We start from the raw sequence: 22,855 nt of genomic DNA on the forward strand, positions 1-22,855 counted from the left end.
AATAAATAGTAATATAGATATAGAATAGTAATATAAATATAAATAATAATAATATAGATATAATTATTTGAAGAAAAAATATAACTAGGTATAAATACAGATATAAAACTTTTTTATGAATAACTAGATATAAATTCATTTATTTTAAAAATATCTAGATATGCAGATACTATGCAATTAATAAATCTAGATATGCAGATACTATGCAATTAATAATGTATATTATAATAATATATAGTAGTATATAGTAATATATAGTAATATATAGTAGTATATAGTATTCTTTCTAAAAAGGAGATGTTAAATCGATACTCGCATTTCTCGAAGTTTATTGTTGGCTCTTTTCCGCGATTGATTCTCTCGCTGCGCTAACTTGAATAGCTGTCATTGTATTGATCTCACAAAGGACATTTTGACAATTGTGTATCAAGAAGTTGAAAATATTATAGTATAACAATAGTATAATAGTAATTATATTGTTGTAGCCCGGATTGGGTTATAAGATTATAATTAGGGAAAGTCGGGTTCGCCGAGCCTTAGGAGTTAGAACTCTGAGCAGAATCGTAGGTGGGAAGTTCTTTTGGTCAAATATTACTCACTTTTGTTAAGTAGCTGATTTATTGGTACGACTTCTTAACAATGTTTCGTGTGAATCTCGCTATTACTGATAACGACTGGCCGTGACGAAGTATAACTGCCCTGTTACGTATTGCGACTGCCCCCCTCTCGGTGATTTAGCGACCGTTTTTATAGTATTCTAGTAGTGTCGTCTTATAATTCTAAATCAGATCATATATGATCAAAACGGCGCACTCTCGCAAATTCCTCGTTCGCGCTCTGTTTTGGAATTTGCGGACTTGCTTTTGCATGCTTGTATTTCCGGCGTTTCCGTAGCATTGGCTATTCGATAAGATATAATATACAAAAATAATATAAGGAGTAATTCGGGCTACAACACCTCTCCCTCGAAGAAAGAACGAAAGAAGCGGAACGAAAGAAAAACGAAGTTTTTTCGCATTATAAAATTCTTCAACTCGATACATTTTTAAAATCGTGAACTTTCAATTCTTCTGCGCAGTTCACTATTTTTATTTACATTTTTTGCTTTCTTTTTTTCTATAATTACACTTATTATTCCTATTATAATTATAATTATTAATATTCCGTTGAAACTAACGGGGTAGGTAAAAAATGTACGTATAAAATATACGTTTTGGAACACGTTCGGCTTCTCATCTAGTTGCCTATTTAATTCATCTATTTTTGTGCTTAATTTTGTTAATTCTAACGTCTTTTATTATTGATCTTTTATTATTGGTCTTTTATTATTGGTCATAGTTTTATTTTTTCTGTGAGCTGTTTTGCATCTTTGATGTCTTTTGATATTAATTTGTATTCCGGTAAATGTGCTCGTACATAACGGGTCGCTATCTGTCGTCGCATGACTATCATTATTTCTGGCGTCATTAGTTTACAATTGCCGTTTAATTTTACTTTACCTATATCATTTATCTCTAGTTTTCTTACTTCCGACTTATCACATTGAATTTCTATTTTTTGGTTTACTTGTGCGGAATATAGTCACACTTGTGGTTCCGTTAGCGTTAGCCATAATGAGGTCGGAAATTATATGTCCTTGTTCGCAATTCTGGAGCTGTTCGGGCGCGTTTATATAAATTTGCACTTCGCATGACACGTCCGTACCTATGTGATAGACGGGAAAATTTTGTTTGCACATGTAAATTTGATCGTTTTGTACGCACGTGTTTAGTTCACGCTCTTCTAATAATATATAATGATGGTTCTTTATCTATTACTATTAAGGCGTGATTTATCCGTATAATGAAAAGATGTTCGCGCATTTGCGTATCGGGAACGGTATCGGTTTTATTAATTTGAATGTCGGGAAAACGATTACTTGGAATCGGAAAATCGTGTAGATATCTATTTTATCGTAATATGCATTTATAGTCATATATAGTCATATATTTCTGGATGCGCCAATTTTCTATACTAATTTTAAATGGAAAGTGTTGTCCTTCTGTCAGCTGTGTCACGGCTTCTCACAATTTTCTTATGATATTCTCGAGCGGTAATAGGCGGGTTTGCACTATTCTGTCTTTTGCTAATGATAGATAATCAATAGTATTCTCGACATGTTTGATCAGGTCCGTCATCATTGTCTTTAGTATTAGTAAATTTTCATCCACATCTCGCTGCGTGTATTTTGCTAATTGCAATTCCATTCGCGCTGTTACATTTTTTAGCCGATCTTCATTATAACTTATAGTTTTTTCTAATTCATCTCTGTGGCCTATTGTGGCGTTGATAATTTTTATCTGGTTTCTTATAGCATGTTCTAAGATTTGTTAGTTGTTTCGCAATAACTGCATTTGCTCGTCTATGTGTAGCGCGTCATCGGCATCCATCATGCCAAATAATGTTTTGCTCATCGTACCAATCGCATTTAATAATCCTCTTTTGCTGTCAGAGGATCTATATACGCTTTGTATGCGTGCTAACAGTGTTGTTAGTCTTTTGTTGTTCCTATGCAGTATTTATAGGATATTTTGGCAAATCTGATTGGTTCAATAATACTTTTACATCGCTGGTCCGTCTGCTCTAAGTAATCTTGTAATTGCTGTGCTCGTATTCCTAGAGCGGGTATCTAATTTGATAACTAACTTCCATGTAGTTTGCACCTGATTCATAAATCCGACTTCCTCGAAATATAGCTCAGGATGATGGAAAAAATTTTTCATTTCAAATAGCGTTTTCTCCTGGATTTCTTCAGTGCCTATAATGGTCCATAAAGTTATTCTGTAATTATAATAAGTTTTCTTAAAAAATTTTTTTTTTGCTGTTGTCGAGACTGACACGTATATTCTTTTACTTCACGAGATATGATTACTCTTATTTCGTTCTTCACTATATCTTCTCTTAGACTCTGGTGTCTATCTTTTGACTTTGAAATATCCTTTTCAAGATAGCATCTGCTTATCCGCTTTTTTTATTATATTAATGTTAGTTGTTTCCCGTGGATTATTGCTATTGGGTGCTTTTTACGATGGGTGATTTCGCGACGCTAGTTTCTGTTTTAACAGTTCGCCCGTGCGCGACGCTCGCAAGTTAAGTGAGGAGGAAATCGTAAATAATTTTTTGGATACAGACATTTTCGATGCCGATATGATTTCCTACGTTTTGGGTAATGCTCATAATGTTAATATTCTTCAGGGTTTCCGGGGAAGAGGGTATCTAGTGCGAATATTTCGATTGTTTCGCGGAGGTTTCCATAAAGGAAACGTGATAAATTATTTGGCGCGTTACGACGTCGAACGCGGTGATATTCTGACACAACCAAGTTTTTCTGTCCACGGAGCCTTTTATGGGCGTTGGAGAAGATGAGAGTGTTCTTGGTGATGAAACGGACGATGATGCTCAGTCCGCGTAGTCATCGGATTCTGCTCGTTTCATTACTTCTCCTGGGCCCATTGATTTTCTGGGAGGAGACTATGGTTCCTGGTGTTATTGGTGATGAAGATTTGTTAATTGATTTTCCGGAGGAGGAGGAGTTTGAAAATCTCTCCTCCCTTACTTAACTCAGAATTAATCCTTACATAGTTACTTTTACTTTTTTTTTGCAAGCTGAGTTATTCTTTTAGTGTGTAGTGTGTAATGCGCAAATTTTATTTTATTGGATATTTTCAGAGCGCTTCCTTGGAATCTTATTTTGGTGAGTCTTCTTTATTTCTATTTATTTATTAGTTTTAGTTTTCTGCGAATGCTTTCATTCGCTTATCGTATGACCCATTTTTATTTTGTAATTTACTTCGGATAGTTTTTCGATAATTATGTACGATCCATTGCGCTTCTAATTTCTTTGAGCGTTCTTATCTAACTGTCTCGTCGTACAATAGAACCTGTTCGCCTATTTGAAAAATTTTCATTCTCGCGTTTCGATCGTAGTATTTCGATTTTACTATTTCGATTTTATCTTTTCTTGCTTTACACATTCTCTCGCTACTTGGTTCGTTGCACGGATTTTCTCTCGTAATTCTTGTACGTAATCGTCATACGAATAAGTTATCTTTGGTGGTTTGATCAGGGCTGTCGGTAATTCCATTCGGTGCTCGTATATTAATTCGAATAGTGTGAATCCCGTCGCCATATGTGGCGTATGATACGCAAACATTGCGTAAGGTAACCATTCATCTCAATCTGTTTGGTTCTCATTTATGTAATGTCGAAGATATTCTGCCAAAGTTCTGTGTGAGTGTTCTAATGCTCCATTATTTTCAAGATGATAGGCTATTATTTGAATCTTCTCGATCTTCAACAACTTGCATGTATTTTTAAATATTTCACTCATGAAATTCGTGCCTTGATCAGTTAAAATCTTTTCAGGAATTCCGTGTTCGGCAACTATTTTGGTGACAAAGGTTTTTGCCACCGTATTTGCTTTTTGATTCTCTATCGGAATCGCTTTCCCAAACTACTTTGTTAAATTATCTTGAAAAGTTAAAATATATTTGTTTCCGGCGTTCGTAATGGATAGTGGTCCTATTATATCAAGCGCATATTTTTCGAACGGTTTTTTCAGCGTGTCGGTAATGACCATTGGCAGTTTGATTTTTTGGTTTAGTTTATTTTTCTGACAGAGGTTGCATTTGTTAATATAATCCTCCACGTCGCGCGTTATGCCGCGCCAATTATGTAATGGTTTAATTCGATTCAGAGTTCGTGTGACTCCTTGATGCCCCCCTGTCGGCGCATCATGATATTTATAAAGTATTTGTCGCTTTTTTTCTCAGTGTATTCTCGTTTTATCTCTTTCGTCATCGCTTCTCTCTTCGTCGTGTGCGACGATGTTTAACTATGAATCAAGAGTGATCAGATTTCTACTTAGTGCATCCGCGTTTGTATTTTCTTTGCCTGCCTTGTGAATAATTTCATAATCATACTTAAGTTCTTCTAACTTGAATCTCCATCGTATCAATCTAGATCCAGGGTCTGAAACGCTGAATAGCCAAACTAATGGTCGGTGATTATTTTAAATTTCGTTCCGTATAAATACGGTCGGAAGTATTTAATCCCCATATTATCGCTAGAAACTCTTTCTCAGTAGTATTATAATTTTGTTCTGCTTTATTTAATACTCTGCTGACATAGGTCGATCTTGACCTATTCGTTCTTGTGATAATATTGCTCCGTTGGCGTAATCGGACGCGTCGGTAGTTACTAAAAATTCTTTAGTAAAATCTGGATAATTTAATATGCCGTAATTAATTTTTCTTTTAGTGTCTGGAAAGCGTATTGTTGCTCATTACTCCAATTAAATTTTTTTTTCTTTTTTGTTAGTTTTGTTAGAGGTTTGGCAATTTTCGAAAAGTCTTGAATGAATTTTCGATAGTATTCGGCCAGTCCTAAAAATGACTGTATATCTTTCATCCTTTTTGTCGGAAATTTCTCTACCGCTTGCAATTTACGGGGATCAGGTTGATTTTCCGTAATAATATGTCCTTAGATAAGTAACTTCTTTTCTAAGAAATTCGCATTTATCCGGCTGCAACTTGAGATTATGATCTCTCAGTTGTTGCATTACTTCAGTTAGTCGTTTATTGTGTTCGTTCAATGTCGCATCGTATATTACTATCGTCAAGATAAACTAGACATCTGAGTTCTTGAATTCCGGTTAACATCGAGTTCATTAGCCGTTGGAATATCGCGGGTGCGTTTTTAAGTCCGAACGACATTCTATTAAATTCATAGTGTCCATACGGTTTAGAAAAAGCTGTTTTACTTTTATGTTCTTCCTTCATAGGAATTTAATGGTATCCGGATGCGAAGTGTAACATTGAAAAATACTTTGCATTTCTCAGCTGATCTAGGATGTCTGTTATATTTGGTAGTGGAAAAGAATCTCTGATTGTTAGATCGTTTAATTTTAAAAAATCCACTACGATGCATAATTTTGTTTCCCAGATGCATCATTTTTGGGTACTACTAGCAATGGCGCATTCTATTGACTCGTACTGTGACGTATTATTCCGTCATCTAATATCTTTTCAACCTGCCGATTTATTTCTGTTTTATGTTTCTCCGGCAATCTATAAGGTCGCACATTTACAGGCGCGCTATCGCTATGTGTATTTATTTCATGTGCTATTGTCGTAGTGTAAGTCAGTGGATCGTTCTCTACGTGAAATACGTCGCAGAAGTCAGAGCATATCTGCGTTAATGCCTTCTTTTCTTCGTGATTTAGATGTTTTGTTCGTAGCAATTTTTGTAAGCATTCTTGCCGTGACTACTGTAAGTACGGCCGTCGCTCTCGTATAACGTGAGCCTCTCTGCGGCGTTACCCAGCTGCATGGCGTCTAACGTTACACTCGACATCGTTATTTCAATAGTTTGTAGTTGTATTAATTATACTTATTGGTCAGATATAATCATCGGGTTCTACCAGGCAATTATCAATAAATACTCCTGGTTCCGTTTCTTCAGATTTCACTATTCCAATCTGATTTTGACTAGTAATAGCTTGCATGATGGTTTCACTGCGAGGCGTCAGAATATACTTTTTATGAGGATACAATTTTAGATTTACGCTTCCTACTCGCAATATTTCCTTTGCATGATCGCATTTTGCTCGGTGTTTCTTTAAGAAATCTATTCCGAGAATTCCTTCGTAAGCGACCGGGAAATCATCTTTTATCACATACATGATGTGTTTTATCTCTTCATTTCCGAAGATGATCGTGGCTTGAATCTTACCGAGAGTGTGAATCTTGTGTCCTGTTACGCCAGTGAGGACTATTTATTTCTCTCATACTGGCGTATTCTCTTTTAAATTTCCTACTTTAATAAGTGTTAGGACGTCCGTATCCAACAAGAAATTCATTTTTTCTTTTCTTATTTCCTTTATTTACGTTTTTAAGGTTATCAAATCTAGAGCGCTGACCTGCGTCTTGTCGGTTATTTAAGCTACTTGATGCTCTCGCACGGCTCGCGTTATCTTTCTATTTTTCTTCTCTTCTTCTTCGCTACTACTAAATGACAATTCTGCGTCTTCTTTACATGTTTCGTTTTCTTTTGCTCTTATCGTAATATTTATTTGTCCTCTTATTTCTTTCTCTTGTCTTGGTCGTCTTACTTGTTTTCTTTCTGATCCATTGCGTTTCGACTAGCATTCTTTTTATCGTGTCCCGCCTTTTTACATTTACGCAATATTTTTCCATCGCGTTTACGCCGATGGGTTTTTTAGCTTTGAGTAAAGAAAATCAGTTCGTGTATCTACTGGTTCGACAATCTCGTTTGACATGTCCGATTTTTCCGCATCTTTGGCATTGCGATATTTTATTTTCGCGGGCTGGTGTGCGTACTGTATTCGCTTTTGCACGCCCAAAATTTTCCATTGGTCCCTTAAATTTCTCTTCCGCGCTTGCGCCAGCGATGTAATCTTACAGCGTTGTATAATGTTGTGATCGTACCAATAGTTTTATGTCATCTAGTAATCCGAGCTGAAAATTGCATAGCCAGAAAATTGCATAGCCTTACAAAGCCTGCTACTGTATGGTTTCTAAGATCGCTCGTTTACTTTCTATTGTGTTATTTCGATCTTCTATCATAGACTCATATAGCTCCATAGCTAGTTTGTTCGTACGCAATCCGAACGCTTTTGCCGGATTCTTCGGATCTTTGTTTTAGCGAATTGCATTCTAATTGCAAGTGTGTAGTACTTTTCTTGCTAAGATAGCAAACTTCTAGCTCTCTTTTCAACTGAACAAAATCGCGTATATCTCGAGTTTGAAAATCAGTCATAGCTCTGCCTTTTAGTTTAGTGCATAGTATTGCTTCTAGTAGCATTCCTTCTTCTATCGGATTTGTATTTTTCATAGCGTATGATGCGGCACTTAAGAATTCCGGCAGTTTATGAGAGGTTTCATCGAATTCCGGAATCATATCGCGAGCTTTTTTTAATCGTAAGATATCCCGCTACGATCTCGGGTCGATTTCGTATATCTTCGAGTGTTCGTCCGTAGGTTATATCTAACGGTTCATCACGGGGTTGTTATCGTTAGGGTCATTAGGCACTTGTGCGAATCGATTTTCGTTATAGTCGAAAACCGTAATTTCCAATCGACCCATTCGTTTTTGTAGCGCGCGAATTCCTTGTACACGTGTAATATTGATTCATTGTTCGGGTTTGATTGCTCTACCCTTCTGCGCGAGGGGCTTGCCGAAGCTCTGAGACGTTCTATTTTCGCGTCTACTTCTGGGCGAGTTACCTCCGGTTCCGTAGTTCGCTCGCCACGAGGTATACGTAATTGTCCGTCATATATCTATGCTCAAGGGTGCACAGAGTTGTGTAATATTCTTCCGGATCAAAACTGCTATCGTCGTAAGATGTTAGTGAGAACTCTTTCCGTTGTGAATTTTGGCTCTCGTTTCCTTCAGAGCGTCTCGTTCTGAGATGCAGTCTGTGTTCGTCCATTAGTTCCGGTTATTAGGCTCTCGTCAATGTCGTTGAATGAAAATACTCGCTCAATAGTTATCGAGCCACTACATGTAGATGGAACACCGGCTCAGATGAGCTCTCATCCCGAATAAGAAGGGAGGGTGTGCGTCACGGGGCCCAACCACGAACCAGTCGTGAAAACTCTTAATTATTTTGCGAAAAAATATCACCTCAGCCAGAATCGAACTTGAACTTCCTGCTTATCGGGCAGGCATCTTATCCCTTCGACTACCGAGGCATGTGATGATATTTATCACAAATAACGTGTTTAGAATAACATGTCAACAATATAATGATACACATATACACGTATATTACAATATACATATATACATGTATTCTCTCGAATCCCTACGACCGGTACCCCAGAGAGATGATGGTCCTATTCTCTCGATGGATGCAGGTCGGACTGCAGCGGCGACACCCTCCAACGCTATTGGCAAATATACAAATAATCCTCCTGGAGCGCGACAGGAGTGTCGCGTTTCTAAATTTCGACGAACGCTATCGGGAATATCGCGTATGGCTTCTTGGGCCTCTACATGCACGGGGATAATAGGACTTCGCGTTCTCGTGTTCGCTCGCCGTGTAACCACGATATATTTCTAAGGAGTCGGTTTCTATTTATTTCGCCGTCCGACATCAATGCTATCGCTTGCTTATAATTTTTACTGCGACGATTTTTTCACTTACAGTATCGCTGCTAGCTTCATACTGTTTCATTGTCATGTGTTATTGTCGTAGGTCGATACCTTTTCCGGTGTCGCTGATATGCGCTCGCTAACTGCTCTACCGGGTGTCTTTGTCGACTAGTATCGATGTACGTTGGGCGATGCTGGCTCGCTGCTCTGCTGCCGCTGATAGCTGTAGGGTTGTCCTAGGTCGGCACTCAGCTATCTTTTTCGTACTCTTTCGATTGCTTACTATTTTTTAATGGAGCCTTTTCCGTCCGCTTGTTTTTCACAGGTCTTATAATTTTAGAAAGTTTTTCTTCTGCCTACAGCCTTGGGACTAATACTGTAGGTCTTATGAAAGTTGCTAGAAAAATTTTTTCTCTTTCTGCCCGTTTTGTCTGCTAGGGCTTACCCTCGATTTCTGCTGGCTCGGTTAGCGATTATCCTCTCAGATTGTATGAATCGTGGGGATAGTGTCCCCACTGCCACTAAAATGTTGTAGCCCGGATTGGGTTACAAAATTGTAATTGTATTGATTGTAATTGATTATAATTAGGAAAAGTCGGGTTTGGAGCGACTTAGGAGCCTTAGGAGTTAGAACTCCGAGCAGGATCGTAGATGGAAGGTTCTTCTGGTCAAATATTATTACTCATTTTTGTTAAGTAGCTGATTTATTGGTAACTTCTTGACAATGTTTCATGTAAATCTCACTATTACTGATAACAACTGGCCGTGACGAAGTACAACTGCCCTGTTACGTATTGTGACTGCCCTTCTCTCGGTAATTTAAACGCGACCGTTTTTATAGTATTGTCGTAGTATTGTCTAGTAGTGTCGTCTAATTTTAAATACCATATCGGACCATATATGGTCAAAACGATGCGCTCTCGCAAATTCCTTGTTCGCGCTCTGCTTTGGAATTTGCGGACTTGCTCTTGTATTTCTGACCGGCGTTTCCGTAGCACCGGCTATTCCGAGATTCGAGAATGATTGTGAGGATAAGATATAATATACAAAAATAATATAAGGAAATAATATAATTCGGGCTACAACAATATTAATTTTTGCTCTTGTTTTGAAAAAGATAAATAGCGCGCGCACAGCGTGCGTTTGTAATGTCTAATATAATATATAATATATATTTATTATTTTTGTTATATACATTATTATACTCCGATAGCAAAACCTGCAGAAACAGATTTTGAGCAGAGCTTGCTATCAATATTTGATGGCAAAAAGGCAACAAATTGCATTCAGAGTGTATAATATCTGATGTGAGCAAACTCAAAAATAGGACAAAGCATGCTGATATGCCATGCCAGTAGATTGCTAGCAAAAACCGAGCAGAGCCTGTTGACATACTATGTATGTCAACAGATTGGCAGCAAAAACCAAGCAGAGCCTATCATTACGCATATTTAAACATAATAATTGGAAAACTACCGCTAGATGGCGTCCGTTTCTGGCACGCAAAATTTATCAAAGTTTCTATTTAAGCGAAATCATAATCAAAATTTAAACATGCATTTATTATTTACGTATTATGTATTTTTATGTATATGTTTAATGCAAGACGTAATCATCCAATAAGGAAGTTAACGAAGTTAGGGCAAGCTCTGCTCGATTTTTGCCGTCAATTTGTTCGCATAGTAGGTCAACGAGCTCTGCTCAGTTTCTGCTATCAATCTGTTCGCATAGCATGTTAGCAGACTCTGCTCGGTTTCTGCCAATCTGCTGACATATGCATGTCAGCAGATTTTGTCGACAAATCTCGAGCCTACCCAGAGAAAAATTATATTTAAATTGAAAAAAATCGTTTTTAACTTGATTTTTTTAAGTTAAAATGAAAATTTATTTAATTTCAAGAAATGACGATATTAACCCTTTTTAAGATAAATAAATTATTTATTCAAATTATTTATTTAAATAAAATAAATAATTGTTTAATTCGAGGAAAATACAGAAATGTAAGAAATAATTTAGTTGTGATTATTTTAAACCAAGAAAATTATTTCTTTAAATAAAATAGAAGATTTTTTGAATTATATACGCTCATAACTACATAAAAGTATATATGTATTTCTGGTGCAGCCATATTTTTGGTTAATCACACAAAGGTCGTTCGTAACTTAACTGTGACAAAGAATCGCGAGAAGTGATTAATGTTCCCTCGCGTCTGATCAGGCGGTTTCTAAACTATTCTTATTGTGCTTTCTCAAAATATTTTATTAATATTTTGAGAGAGCATAATTCTATTATATAGTGTGATTTTTACGTAATTTATGTGATTTATGAAAATTTTACGCGATTTTAGTATTTTCAATGACACTAATCGTAAAAAAAAACATGCAACGCGATATTGATTATTTTATTAATTGTCAATTTATTCGCAATGTCCGATAAAAAAGTGTGTGATGAAATTTTTAATTATCCGGAAAAAAGTTTATATCTAATTATATATTACATCAAATATGTGCATAAATAATAACGTAAAATAAACGTAACATTTGTCACAAAATATTATTGTCGTACATATATCATCACTTAATCATCATTTTTAAATCATTTTTAATGAATAAATAATGAAATAACATTATTAATTACTTATTAATTAATTATCTTTAATAATTAACTATAACTACAATATAATTAAGCAAGAAAAAATATTTCCCATATTTAATACAATCATTAACACATTCATAAATAGTAATAAATAAAATATATGTAAGTAAATAAAATATATACAACAATTTATAAACAATTTTCATAAGAATAATGATTTTTATTAAACATAATATAGGTTCACAGCTCTATATATATAATTAAATTATCTACAAGAATTACATATACAATCAAGATTTTAAAATTGAGACTATTTATACGACAATATAGTAACATTCATTAACTAAATCTATCATATTTTAAGTCAAAATGCTGTATATTTTAAGTCAAATATTCACTTATTTCATCATTTCAATAGCAGATTCCAATAAAAAAGTGAAGCGAGCATCGAGCAGGATCCCAAGTAGAATGAACTTTTTTCGCAAAATAATTACGAGTTTTCACGACTGGTTCGTGGTCGGACTCCGCCGTGACGCACACCCTCCCTTCTTATTCGGGAGCTCAAGCCATGCAATCGAGCTTGATGCAATCTCTCCTATTGTGCTCCAGGAGGATTATTTGTCAATAGTGTTGGAGGGTGTCGCCGTTGCCGACCTGCTTCCATCGAGAGAATAGGCCATCATCTCTCTGGAGTACCGATCGTGGGGATTCGAAAGAATACATGTATATATGTATATTGTAATATACGTATATATATATGTATCATTGTATTGTTGACATGTTATTCTAAATATGTTATTTGCGAATAAATATCATCACATGCCTCGGTAGTCGAAGGGATAAGATACCTGCCCGGTAAGCAAGAGATCCAGGTTCGATTCCTGGCTGAGATGGTATTTTTTCGCAAAATAATTACGAGTTTTCACGACTGGTTCGTGATCGGGCCGCCGTGACGCACATCCTCCCTTCTTATTTGGGGTAACCGGTTTAGAAACATGTGATACGAGATAAAAGATATTTCATTACTTTCATTACTTCTCATTTTTTTTTAATTTTTTTCACTTATTATAGATCACGTATATTACAGATTTTCAGTATTAGTAGTCCGAACGCAACCGTAATTTTGTCGTCATAAGTATGTGCATAATTTGATTTGTTTATATATAATTATAAACTAAATAAATTATAAAAAAATTTGTTTTTAATATAAAGAAATTTTTTGTTATAATAGATTTTAATAAATCGTATTCGAGTAATTTTTTCTATCGATTTTGTAAAGTAAACAAAGGTAGATTGTCAAAAACTTAGCACTGAAAATAAGGAATTAATGCGAACTATTACAAACAATAATGATTTGAAAATAAATGATTCCCAAATCATTGGAATTAAAAATAATTCTTTACTAAATGATATTTCATCATTTTATGTAAAAATTATTATGTGGATGTCATGCATGATATTTTTGAAGGAGTTTGTCATTATAACTTATGTAATAATACGCAATTACGTATTTCATAACAAAAATGAAATATTTTTATTTAAAAATACTAAATTCAAGAAAACAAAATTTTGAATATGGATTAAAAGAAATTGAAAATATTTCAGGTGAAATTACATCATCACATTTAGAACAAAAACATTTAAAAATGTCAGCTACAGAGATAATGACACTTATTATGTATTTTCCTCTTATGATTGGAGACTTAGTTCCATTTGATGATGAAATCTAAAATTTTTTAATTAATTTTATCGAAATCATTGATATTATACTTTGCTTTGAAATTGACGAAGTAAATATTCTTTTATTAGAAAACAAAATTAAAAAACATAATAGTGATTATATTAAACTATCTAATGATACATTAAAGCCTAAATTTCATAATTTTACTCATTATCCAACAATCATTTGTCAATCTGGACCTTTAAGGAAATTTTGGTGTTTAAACGAAGCAAAGCATCGACAATTTAAAATATACTCCCATTGTATCACTTCTTGAAAAAACATTTGTCTTACCTTAAAAAATATCAATTTGCATATCAATTAAAAAATGAAACTCTAGCAAGTAAAACTTTTAAAATTATAAATATGATAAATATGAAATATCGAATAATTATCGTTCAATTATTATTGAAAAATTAAAAAATGTTAATGAAAGGGATTTCAAATTGTATTCTCGCATTGAATATAAAAGCATTGAGTATAATAAAAGCAATTATATAGCCATATTATATAGCCATTTTTAGAAGTGATGTTGAAATATATTTGATTTTAGACATTATTTTATTTCGAAACAATGATGTTTTATTTTTTTTGTCAAAAGTTGCAAAGCTGGGAATATAGGCAACATTTTTTAACATACGAAATTAATGAAATGATTTTAGGATAATTTTTTATAATATCTCCAAATGATATAATCGACTTACTTTAATAAAAACTGCTAGAGGCAAATCAATGATACAGATAAAAAATATTATAAATTATATTTATATTAAAATATATTAAAATATTATAAAATGTATTATTTAAATTATTATACCTTCTAATTCTTCCTTTTATATATAAGAATCAAAAGTTGTAAATTTAATGAATTGATGATTTATGATGTGATTACATATGATTTCTGTTTTGCATCAATCATTTAATATTTTCTGTCAACATGTTTTTTTTACCAAAATTTAGTTTCAATTGGTGCTACAAATATTGTCATATTATGATAATGTCATATAAAATGTCATATAAAATGAAATAATTTGAAAACAATATTTAGTTAAGTTTCATAAAACCTTTATGTATAAAAATTTAAAAATTGTCAAATGTTAAAATATATCCAAATGTAAGATTAAAATAATATAATTCAGAAACATGATAAAGCATAACATTTTAATAATTACATTTTTATTGAATATCGATATTTTTGATAATTTAATTATATTTTCAATAATATTATAATAATAATATATATTATTGACCGTCAAATATTTCGCGGCCAAATGGCGTGTGACAACATTGTATACTTCTGTCACTGTTATATAGTAATGAATGAATAAAGAAGTTACCCGTGAATTTTGCTCTCAAAATACCATACTGCAGGAGGAAATAGAAACCCTTATAAATGATAATTCATCGGTATCTCAAGACATCGAAAATATAAATCTTATTCTTTTTTCATCTGAAAACTTGTATCAATATGAGTTATCTACAGTTTTCGAAAATTATTCTTCAAAATTGATAACTACTAGAGTAAATTCACGAATGGATCAAATCCAGAATGGAAATTTGCAACATCCTCACGATAAAACTGCTCAATTAATGTTCGAAAACTTGAATTCTCTAAACAAATTAATTTTATCACATAATTCCTTTCAACAAGAAGATAAAAATAGAAATAGGGAAGATTGCTCCTTTGAAGTTGGAATCAAGAAGAATTGATGGAGCATCTTCTAAGTAAGCACATTTTCTTATTTTACTATAATCATATCATAATCATATCATAATCATCTATAATATTTCAATATATTTATGTTTCAATATAAAATATACTTTTTTTTAAGGTGAGAATGTTATAATAAAAATACTTAAAATCATAAAACGGCATCATATCGAAAAACTTTTGAAATCATTCGATCTTGCCACTCAAATACTATTCGAAGATAACTTAGAGAAATGGAGAAATTCTTTAAACCTTTCGGACAAGATAACACCAAATATGACTTTTTCCAATTTAACTGGATCACTGTCTCTATCAATCTGTACCTTCAATAATCATCTCATTTTTCACGTTATACGAAATCGCCAACTCCAGACGAAACTAATGTGATAACATTATACACTAATTTAATTGAAACTCCAAAATTTTGTTAGTAGAATACTGCATTATGTTAGTAGAAAATATTACAAAAAATATCGAAAATTTGAAGATGAACAAAAATCATTGTTGATCAATACTTTGCGCATTTTTTCGAAGAAACTAGTATTAAGAAATGTCGATGACAACAAGTTATAGACTTGAAAAAGAAATATTGGAAAGATTTCCTACTGAAAAATTAAGTAAGTTTATTTAAAATTTGGAACAAAAAAATTAATAATATTTATGTGACGAAATGAATGACTTGATTCCATCAAGTTATATATTTTATCTAAACATTTTTATTCATTTAAAATAAAAAATTAATAATTATCATTGAAATTTATTTATTTATTTTTTATTCTATTGTATAAATAATTTTTAAGCTTTTATAATTTTAAATTCTAATAAATAGAAATGTTTAAAAACATAAGTAATGACTAAATGGAATCAATGGAATCATTTATTTATTGGATATTAAATATCTTGAATATTTATTTTTTTATTAGGTGTACAAAAAAGTTCTGAGCTTTTTTTTATAAAATTCAATCTTTATTCAAAAACAAACAAAAAAATATTAATCAGCGAAATATTTCCCATTTGCAACAACGACCTTTTGCCATTTTTCGGGTAGCTTGCTAATTCCTTGACGATAGAAGCTCACCGGCTTCGAAGCGATAAAGTCATCAATGCATTTTCGTATCTCTTCAAATCTCACGAAATGTGTATCAATCAAATGATGCTGCAGCGACCGGAATAGGTAGTAATCGGAAGGCGCCATGTCTGGGCTATACGCCGCGTGCGGGAGAAGTTCCCAGCCTAACGCAAAGATATAGTCCTGAGTCGCTTTCGCAACATGGCATTGTTGAGCATTGTCATGAAGCAAGATCACTTTATAAGCAAGATCACGACATCCTTGGCCAGTAAATAGCCTCTTTTCTTCTAATGCATCGCTCAAATTGGTCAATTGTTGTTGGTAGCGGTCTGCCGTGATTGTTTCACCCGGTTGTAACTCGTAATACAACACACCTTTCCAATCCCATCAGACACAGAGCAAAACCTTCTTGGCGTGGATATTGGACTTTGGCGTCGATGTCGAAGGTTGACCAGGGTCAACCTATGATTTTCTACATTTAGGGTTATCATAAAGAATCCACTTTTCATCGCCTGTAATGATTTTATGCAGAAAATCTTTTTTCCGGAACTTTGAAAGCAAAGTGAGTGCAGTGTCACGCCGACGATTTTTGTTGTCTTCGGACAATTCATGCGGAACCCATCTGCCTTCCTTCTGAACCTTTCCTATTGTATGTAAACGTACGGAAATGGTTTGCTGAGTAACGCCAAGCTATTCTTCAGCTCCTTTTCAGTTTGCGCAGAGTTTATATCCAGCAGTGCTTGCAATTCGTCCGTTTCAATCTTTTGAGGGCATCCAGCACGCGGTTCATCTTCAAGACTGAAATCTGCTTGGCGAAATTTTTGATATCATCTTTTACATGTAGTACGACTTACAGCGTTCTTTCCATATGCAGCACAAATCATTGCAGTGGCTTCAGCAGCATTTTTCTTCAGATGAAACGCGAAGTGGATGGAAAATCGAATATGCTCTTTTGTTATTGTCATCGTGAACACTACTAATTTTTGAGGTTATGTGCATCAAACGTCAAACCGTATGGCATTTTAGAAGGCCAAATGTCAACGCTTTAAAAAAGGGCGGGAAGATATATAAAATTTAAATTATTATTTCGGTTGTATGAAATCAGCTCAGAACTTTTTTGTATACCTAATACAATTTACTTTTATAGGAATATTATCGAACAGTTAAACGCGGAAAATTATATGATAAGTTTTCTAATTTAAAATCTTCTCTTAAAGCAACAGTTGGGAAATATATTTTACCAAAAATATCAAAAAATTGAAATCTGACTCAACAAAATCATCACAAAATTTTGATAAGTGTTTGTTTCGTTTAAAAATTACCTATTAATGATTTAATGCTCAATTTTGAATGTTACATTTTTTAATTCCAGAAAATGATGCGGAAAGTTGCATTAAAGTTTGCATTAAACTTGCATTCAAATTTGACAACCTGACATCGGAAGAATTCGACAACTGTTAGAAGGCATGCATGATTAAAAGAAATAAACAATGTTGCAAACATGGCAGTTATTTGAAAAGTGTCCTTTTATTTTATAAAAAACCATCTGGCTATAGATTGGTACCTATATTAAATGGAATTGTGAACTGATTTTGAATTGTGATCAAACAAATTGATTCTTAAAATATTTTACAGATTGATATGGATTTTAATGTCTTATTCGATACGGGAAATAGTCTATTAAATAAGTGGGAGGCTTGCTTAAATAATCTTACATCGTTTTTATGCAAGGATAATCATATAAAAGATAAATCCATAAAAGCATATTTATGAATGTTAAAACAGAAGACATTTCCTAAAAGTAACTATATATTATATTATTTCGTTAGGAATTTTAGAAATAATTCGATTAACTCATTATTAATCTATTAAATATATTATATTATATTATATTATATTTTTGTCATTTGAAAATTGTTGCGAGGTAACCTGAATAACGTAACCCGACCTCGTGAATAATCCGACTTCGTGACATCGCCGACTAGTCAGAATCCCAAGGATTCTGACTAACCCGAGAATTAAAATATGTAATTAAAATACGAATTAAAAATAATAAAGAATAATGCGCGAACGCGCCGATTGCAACCGATGTGCAGGACGCTAATTCCAACAACACGTGTTGAAACGCTGACGCACCAAACAGTGTTTCGACACAAGAACGCGCCGAGGCCGCGTAACAGCGGACCGATAAAAGAACGAGAGTATCAGGCGCGGGCTTAGAATTAGAGGCGCGAAGCACGAGTACCGACACGTAGGAAGTGTGAAACGATAGTAGTGGGTGACTCGAAATCAGCGAACACCCAAGTCGATTAAATAAAGTATTCTGCTGTAATTGAGATATTGTGTCCTTCCTTCCGATATTATCCCCTTTCGTTACGCCCGGAGCGGCACAACAAAATGTTTGTTATTTATTTTGTAATAGATTGTCGTGATGCAACAATTTTTTAGAGCTTCCACGGTTATTTTGTCCCAATCACAAAAATTGTGAAAAAAGATTTGACTGGCAAAAGAAGTATTATAAAATTTACTATTAGAGATTCTCAGAAATTTTTTGTTTACATTGGAAAGTCTCAAGAAATAGAAGATCATCTCATGCATCTTAAAAATAAAAAAGAATATATTCAACCTTTCATTATGTATGTTGGCGAGGACATTTCGAAAATAGCAGATATTTACGTGTATTTCGACGATATTAAATATTCGTTTAATAGCTTTCTCAGGGCAGTTGATATAGTATTTAAAATTTTTTTTGTATTCAATTTAAGTTTTCCAACAAAAAGTTCAATGTTTTGGAACTTTATTGAATCGTATTTTTTTTAAATTAAATCTAAGTATCCTTTTTTGAAAGTTCATATAATAATAGAAAGTCTTAAAGCTACATAAATATTATTATTACTTTATCTTCTCATTTCTATTTTATCTATAATAATTATATCATATGTTACATATATTAATATATTGAAAGATATCTATTAGATTCGGAAAAAATTAACGGAGACCGACTGGATTTGAACTCGGGATCCCTCGTCTACCAATCCGACACTTAGTCTGCACGACCACGACGGCTCCTCTCTGTTAGTGTTTTTATATTCCGAATCTCTTTCATGACCGCTTACGGTCGTCTAATTCTTACAATATATTCATAGAACAATGTATTTAATAAAATTTTTCTGGAATAAAAAATCTTACTTTGTGTTTCTTCTATATCCAAAAATCTGATCAGGGCTTGTGTGTGTGTGTGTGTGTGTGTGTGTGTGTGTGTGTGTGTGTGTGTGTGTGTGTGTGTGTGTGTGTGTGTGTGTGTGTGTGTGTGTGTGTGTGTGTGTGTGTGTGTGTGTGTGTGTGTGTGTGTGTGTGTGTGTGTGTGTGTGTGTGTGTAAAATACAAAATATACTACTCAATTATATTATTCATTAATTCAATGAATAACTTCAATGAATGTTTTTTAATTAATCTATAGAAAAAATTTGATGTTTTAATAAAGTTTTTTAATAAATCTATGAAAAAATGTATTAACACAATGTAGTTGTCTATCATATCATTTTATAATATCAATAAAAGTGATTATAAAGTATATATACATAATGAAACCATGTATTAAATTAATGATTACATACATTAATGATATAAAATTCAATAAATAATTCAATTACATTACTTATTAAGTCAATAAAATATTTCATTATTATAATAAATTCATGATAAATTTGTTCAATATATATATTCATTGTTACAATGAATTTTAATAATAGTTTAATAACTCCAATTATCCTTTTATAAAACCTAAATCATTATGATAATAAAATAATTCATTGGACCAATTTTAATAAATTTTTCGTTAGTACAGTGAATATTTTTATTGCGTTTATATACAATTTTGGTTCGGTGTATGGATTTGCAGTCAATATCTGATCGAATTTGTTGCCACTCTTGTTAGCATTTTGCTTGCTTGGGTACATAATAAGACATATATTTTTGGTATATGCTTGTTATCTGTACATACATAATGTATGTATATATTATATATATATTATTTTATATTAAAAAATTATATATTATAAAAATTATAATTATATGAAATTATGGAAATTATATGTATATTAAGGTTTGTATTTAAAATGCACTTATAAAGATGTTAGCATTTTTTTGTCATGCTGTCTTTGTTTTAGGTTTAAACTAATAAAGATAGAATAACAAAAAATTGCGCTAATATCTTTAGAAGCGCATTTTAAGTACAGGTCTCTCTCTCTCTCTCTATATATATATACATATATATATATATATATATATATATATATATATATATTATAATTCCTGTGATTTCAATAATGAACTCGTTTGGGTGCATTCAGTACTGTGATCGCACTAAACAGTTAAATTATATACAGTGGAATCACTTACCCAGGAAACATTCTGATCTCCGTCTATAAGATATCTTAAAAACGTTTTAAAAATTTTAAGATCTTTTAAGATGTTTTACAAACGTCTAACAGATGACTATAAGACATCAAAAATCGAAAAATAAGACGTCTAAATGATGTAAAACGTCTCAATGACATCATCAGAAAATGGGACTACCATGGGATATCTTAAATTATCAGAAAGACGAGATAGTCTCATTTTCTGATGTCATTGAGACATTTTGTAGACATCTTATTTTGGCCCTTATAACACTGATTATCTGTTGGCAAAGATTAGAAAAACAAACATGTTTGAATGAACAAACACGTTCATTCAAACGTTAAATAATTCGAATTTTCTTACCTGCCTCTCACAGTGGGCTTTCTCCTTTATAATTTTGTAAACTGCAGAACGCGTTTCTAACATTGTCACTTTCGAATCAAGTTCACACTATTCAAAAAGCAGAAAGCGCATACTTTCTTTTTATATACGATTATATTTTTTATATAACTATTATTTTTGCGATTATATATTGTTGATCGACTTAGTCTAACTTTTATTATCTGGCATTGTGTCCAATAGACTGACATACGTTGTATAGATTATGCGAGGAAGCACAAGTAATTCTGCATGAATAAAAAGAAAACATTGGTTGCTGTGGCAGGTGTTCAATTGTGACACGCGCAGATGTTCGATTGTGATATACGAATGTTATTAAGAACAACAAGTATGATGTATGGAATTAATTGTTATGTAATATAAAACATCGATTTCTTGTTCGATAACAACAATTAAAGAACTATGACTCTGAGATTATTTTGTTCAATTCATTTCGCAAAAATTAACTAATCTTCTTCATATGCGATTTTTTAAAATAACAAAAACAATGATAATAATAATTTTATTTATTTTAAGAATTTATCAAAGACAAATTCTTTAACTTAAGTAAAATAGTTATCTTTGAAATAATTTTTCGTCACGTTTAAAATCTATGCTTTTTGTAACAATGCACCTCCCCCCCTCCCTCACATCGTCATATTCAGCTTCGATCTTTGACGAAAGGCTGACCGTCTATTCGTCGGCCTAAAGGCACAAAAGCGCCGATAAATTTTTTAAATAAGTAAATACGTGACTAACAAATTATTTTATTTTTATTATCATAAGTTGGAAAAAATAATACCTATGGATCAATCGAATCTCTCCGAAATCGTCCGAATTATCGATCCGCGAAATATAAAAAACTCGATTCGACAGCAATCAAAACGGATTCTTGATTTTTTTGGAATCATCCGGGCTCGCAGAAGCGAACTCGACTTCGATCCTGAGGAAGAGAGGCCAGAGAACGAGGTTGTGCATTTGCAGTCTCAATTAGAAGTTATTGGCAGGCCGATCTTCGAATTCTTTCCGAACCGCTGAATCCACTTACCGGGAAAGAACTCGGGATAGCGTTGTTCGCTGTCTCAGCCAGGCATTACTGGTACCGCAGTACCTTATTTGACATCCGATAAAAATCACAGCGCAATGGCAATCACCATCATTAGATGTACTTACGCTGTGCTCCTCATCGGCCCCAGCTTGCAAACCTACTTATATTTGTGTCATTATATGACCAAAAAGACGTATTAAGATGACCGAAAAATGATGGACTAATGTCACATATTGTTGACGTTTTTATATAAACGTTAGGATGTCTTTTTATGACTTAAATTTAACTTTCATTCATTATATAAATATATAATGTATAAATATTTAATAAATGTTAATTGATAAAAAATCAAGTGACAACATGTAGTTTATGTTATTTATTATATAAAGTTTTATATATATATATATATATATTCTATATAGTTAACATATAATTACTAAATAATAAGTAAAAAATAAACATAAATTGAAAGTAATTATAAATTATTTGTATAAAGTATGTATAATAGGGAATACAAAATGATTGTAATTAGTAGGAAAAACAATACATTTGCTACATATAGTTGAAATTGCTTTTAGATTTTCTGAAAGTTTATCAACAATTTTTATATTTAGTGATTGATAATTCGTATGGAAACTTGTATAAAGAAGAATATTTATTGATTTGTTTGCCTATTATAAAAATAATATCTTCTCTTGTTATGACAATATTTTGTACTTCGACAATTAATGCTATCGTCATTTACAAGATAATAACTATCTGCTATATTGTTCTGTT

The 22,855-nt window shown here is 32.7% G+C and overlaps 1 protein-coding gene across 1 annotated transcript; it reads left to right on the plus strand.

Annotated features, from left to right (window-relative positions):
- The first annotated feature begins 14,791 nt into the window (after window positions 1-14,791).
- On the plus strand, window positions 14,792-15,569 carry LOC148934884 (uncharacterized). Its single transcript, XM_089083295.1, is given in 3 exon segments — window positions 14,792-15,140; window positions 15,143-15,196; window positions 15,304-15,569. Coding segments are annotated over 3 exon segments (669 nt in total).
- The last annotated feature ends 7,286 nt before the right edge of the window (window positions 15,570-22,855 follow it).

Source organism: Pogonomyrmex barbatus, unplaced genomic scaffold (assembly GCF_055798465.1).
Source record: "Pogonomyrmex barbatus isolate J1 unplaced genomic scaffold, ASM5579846v1 scaffold7, whole genome shotgun sequence".
In the NCBI taxonomy this organism is placed as follows: Eukaryota; Metazoa; Arthropoda; class Insecta; order Hymenoptera; family Formicidae; genus Pogonomyrmex; species Pogonomyrmex barbatus.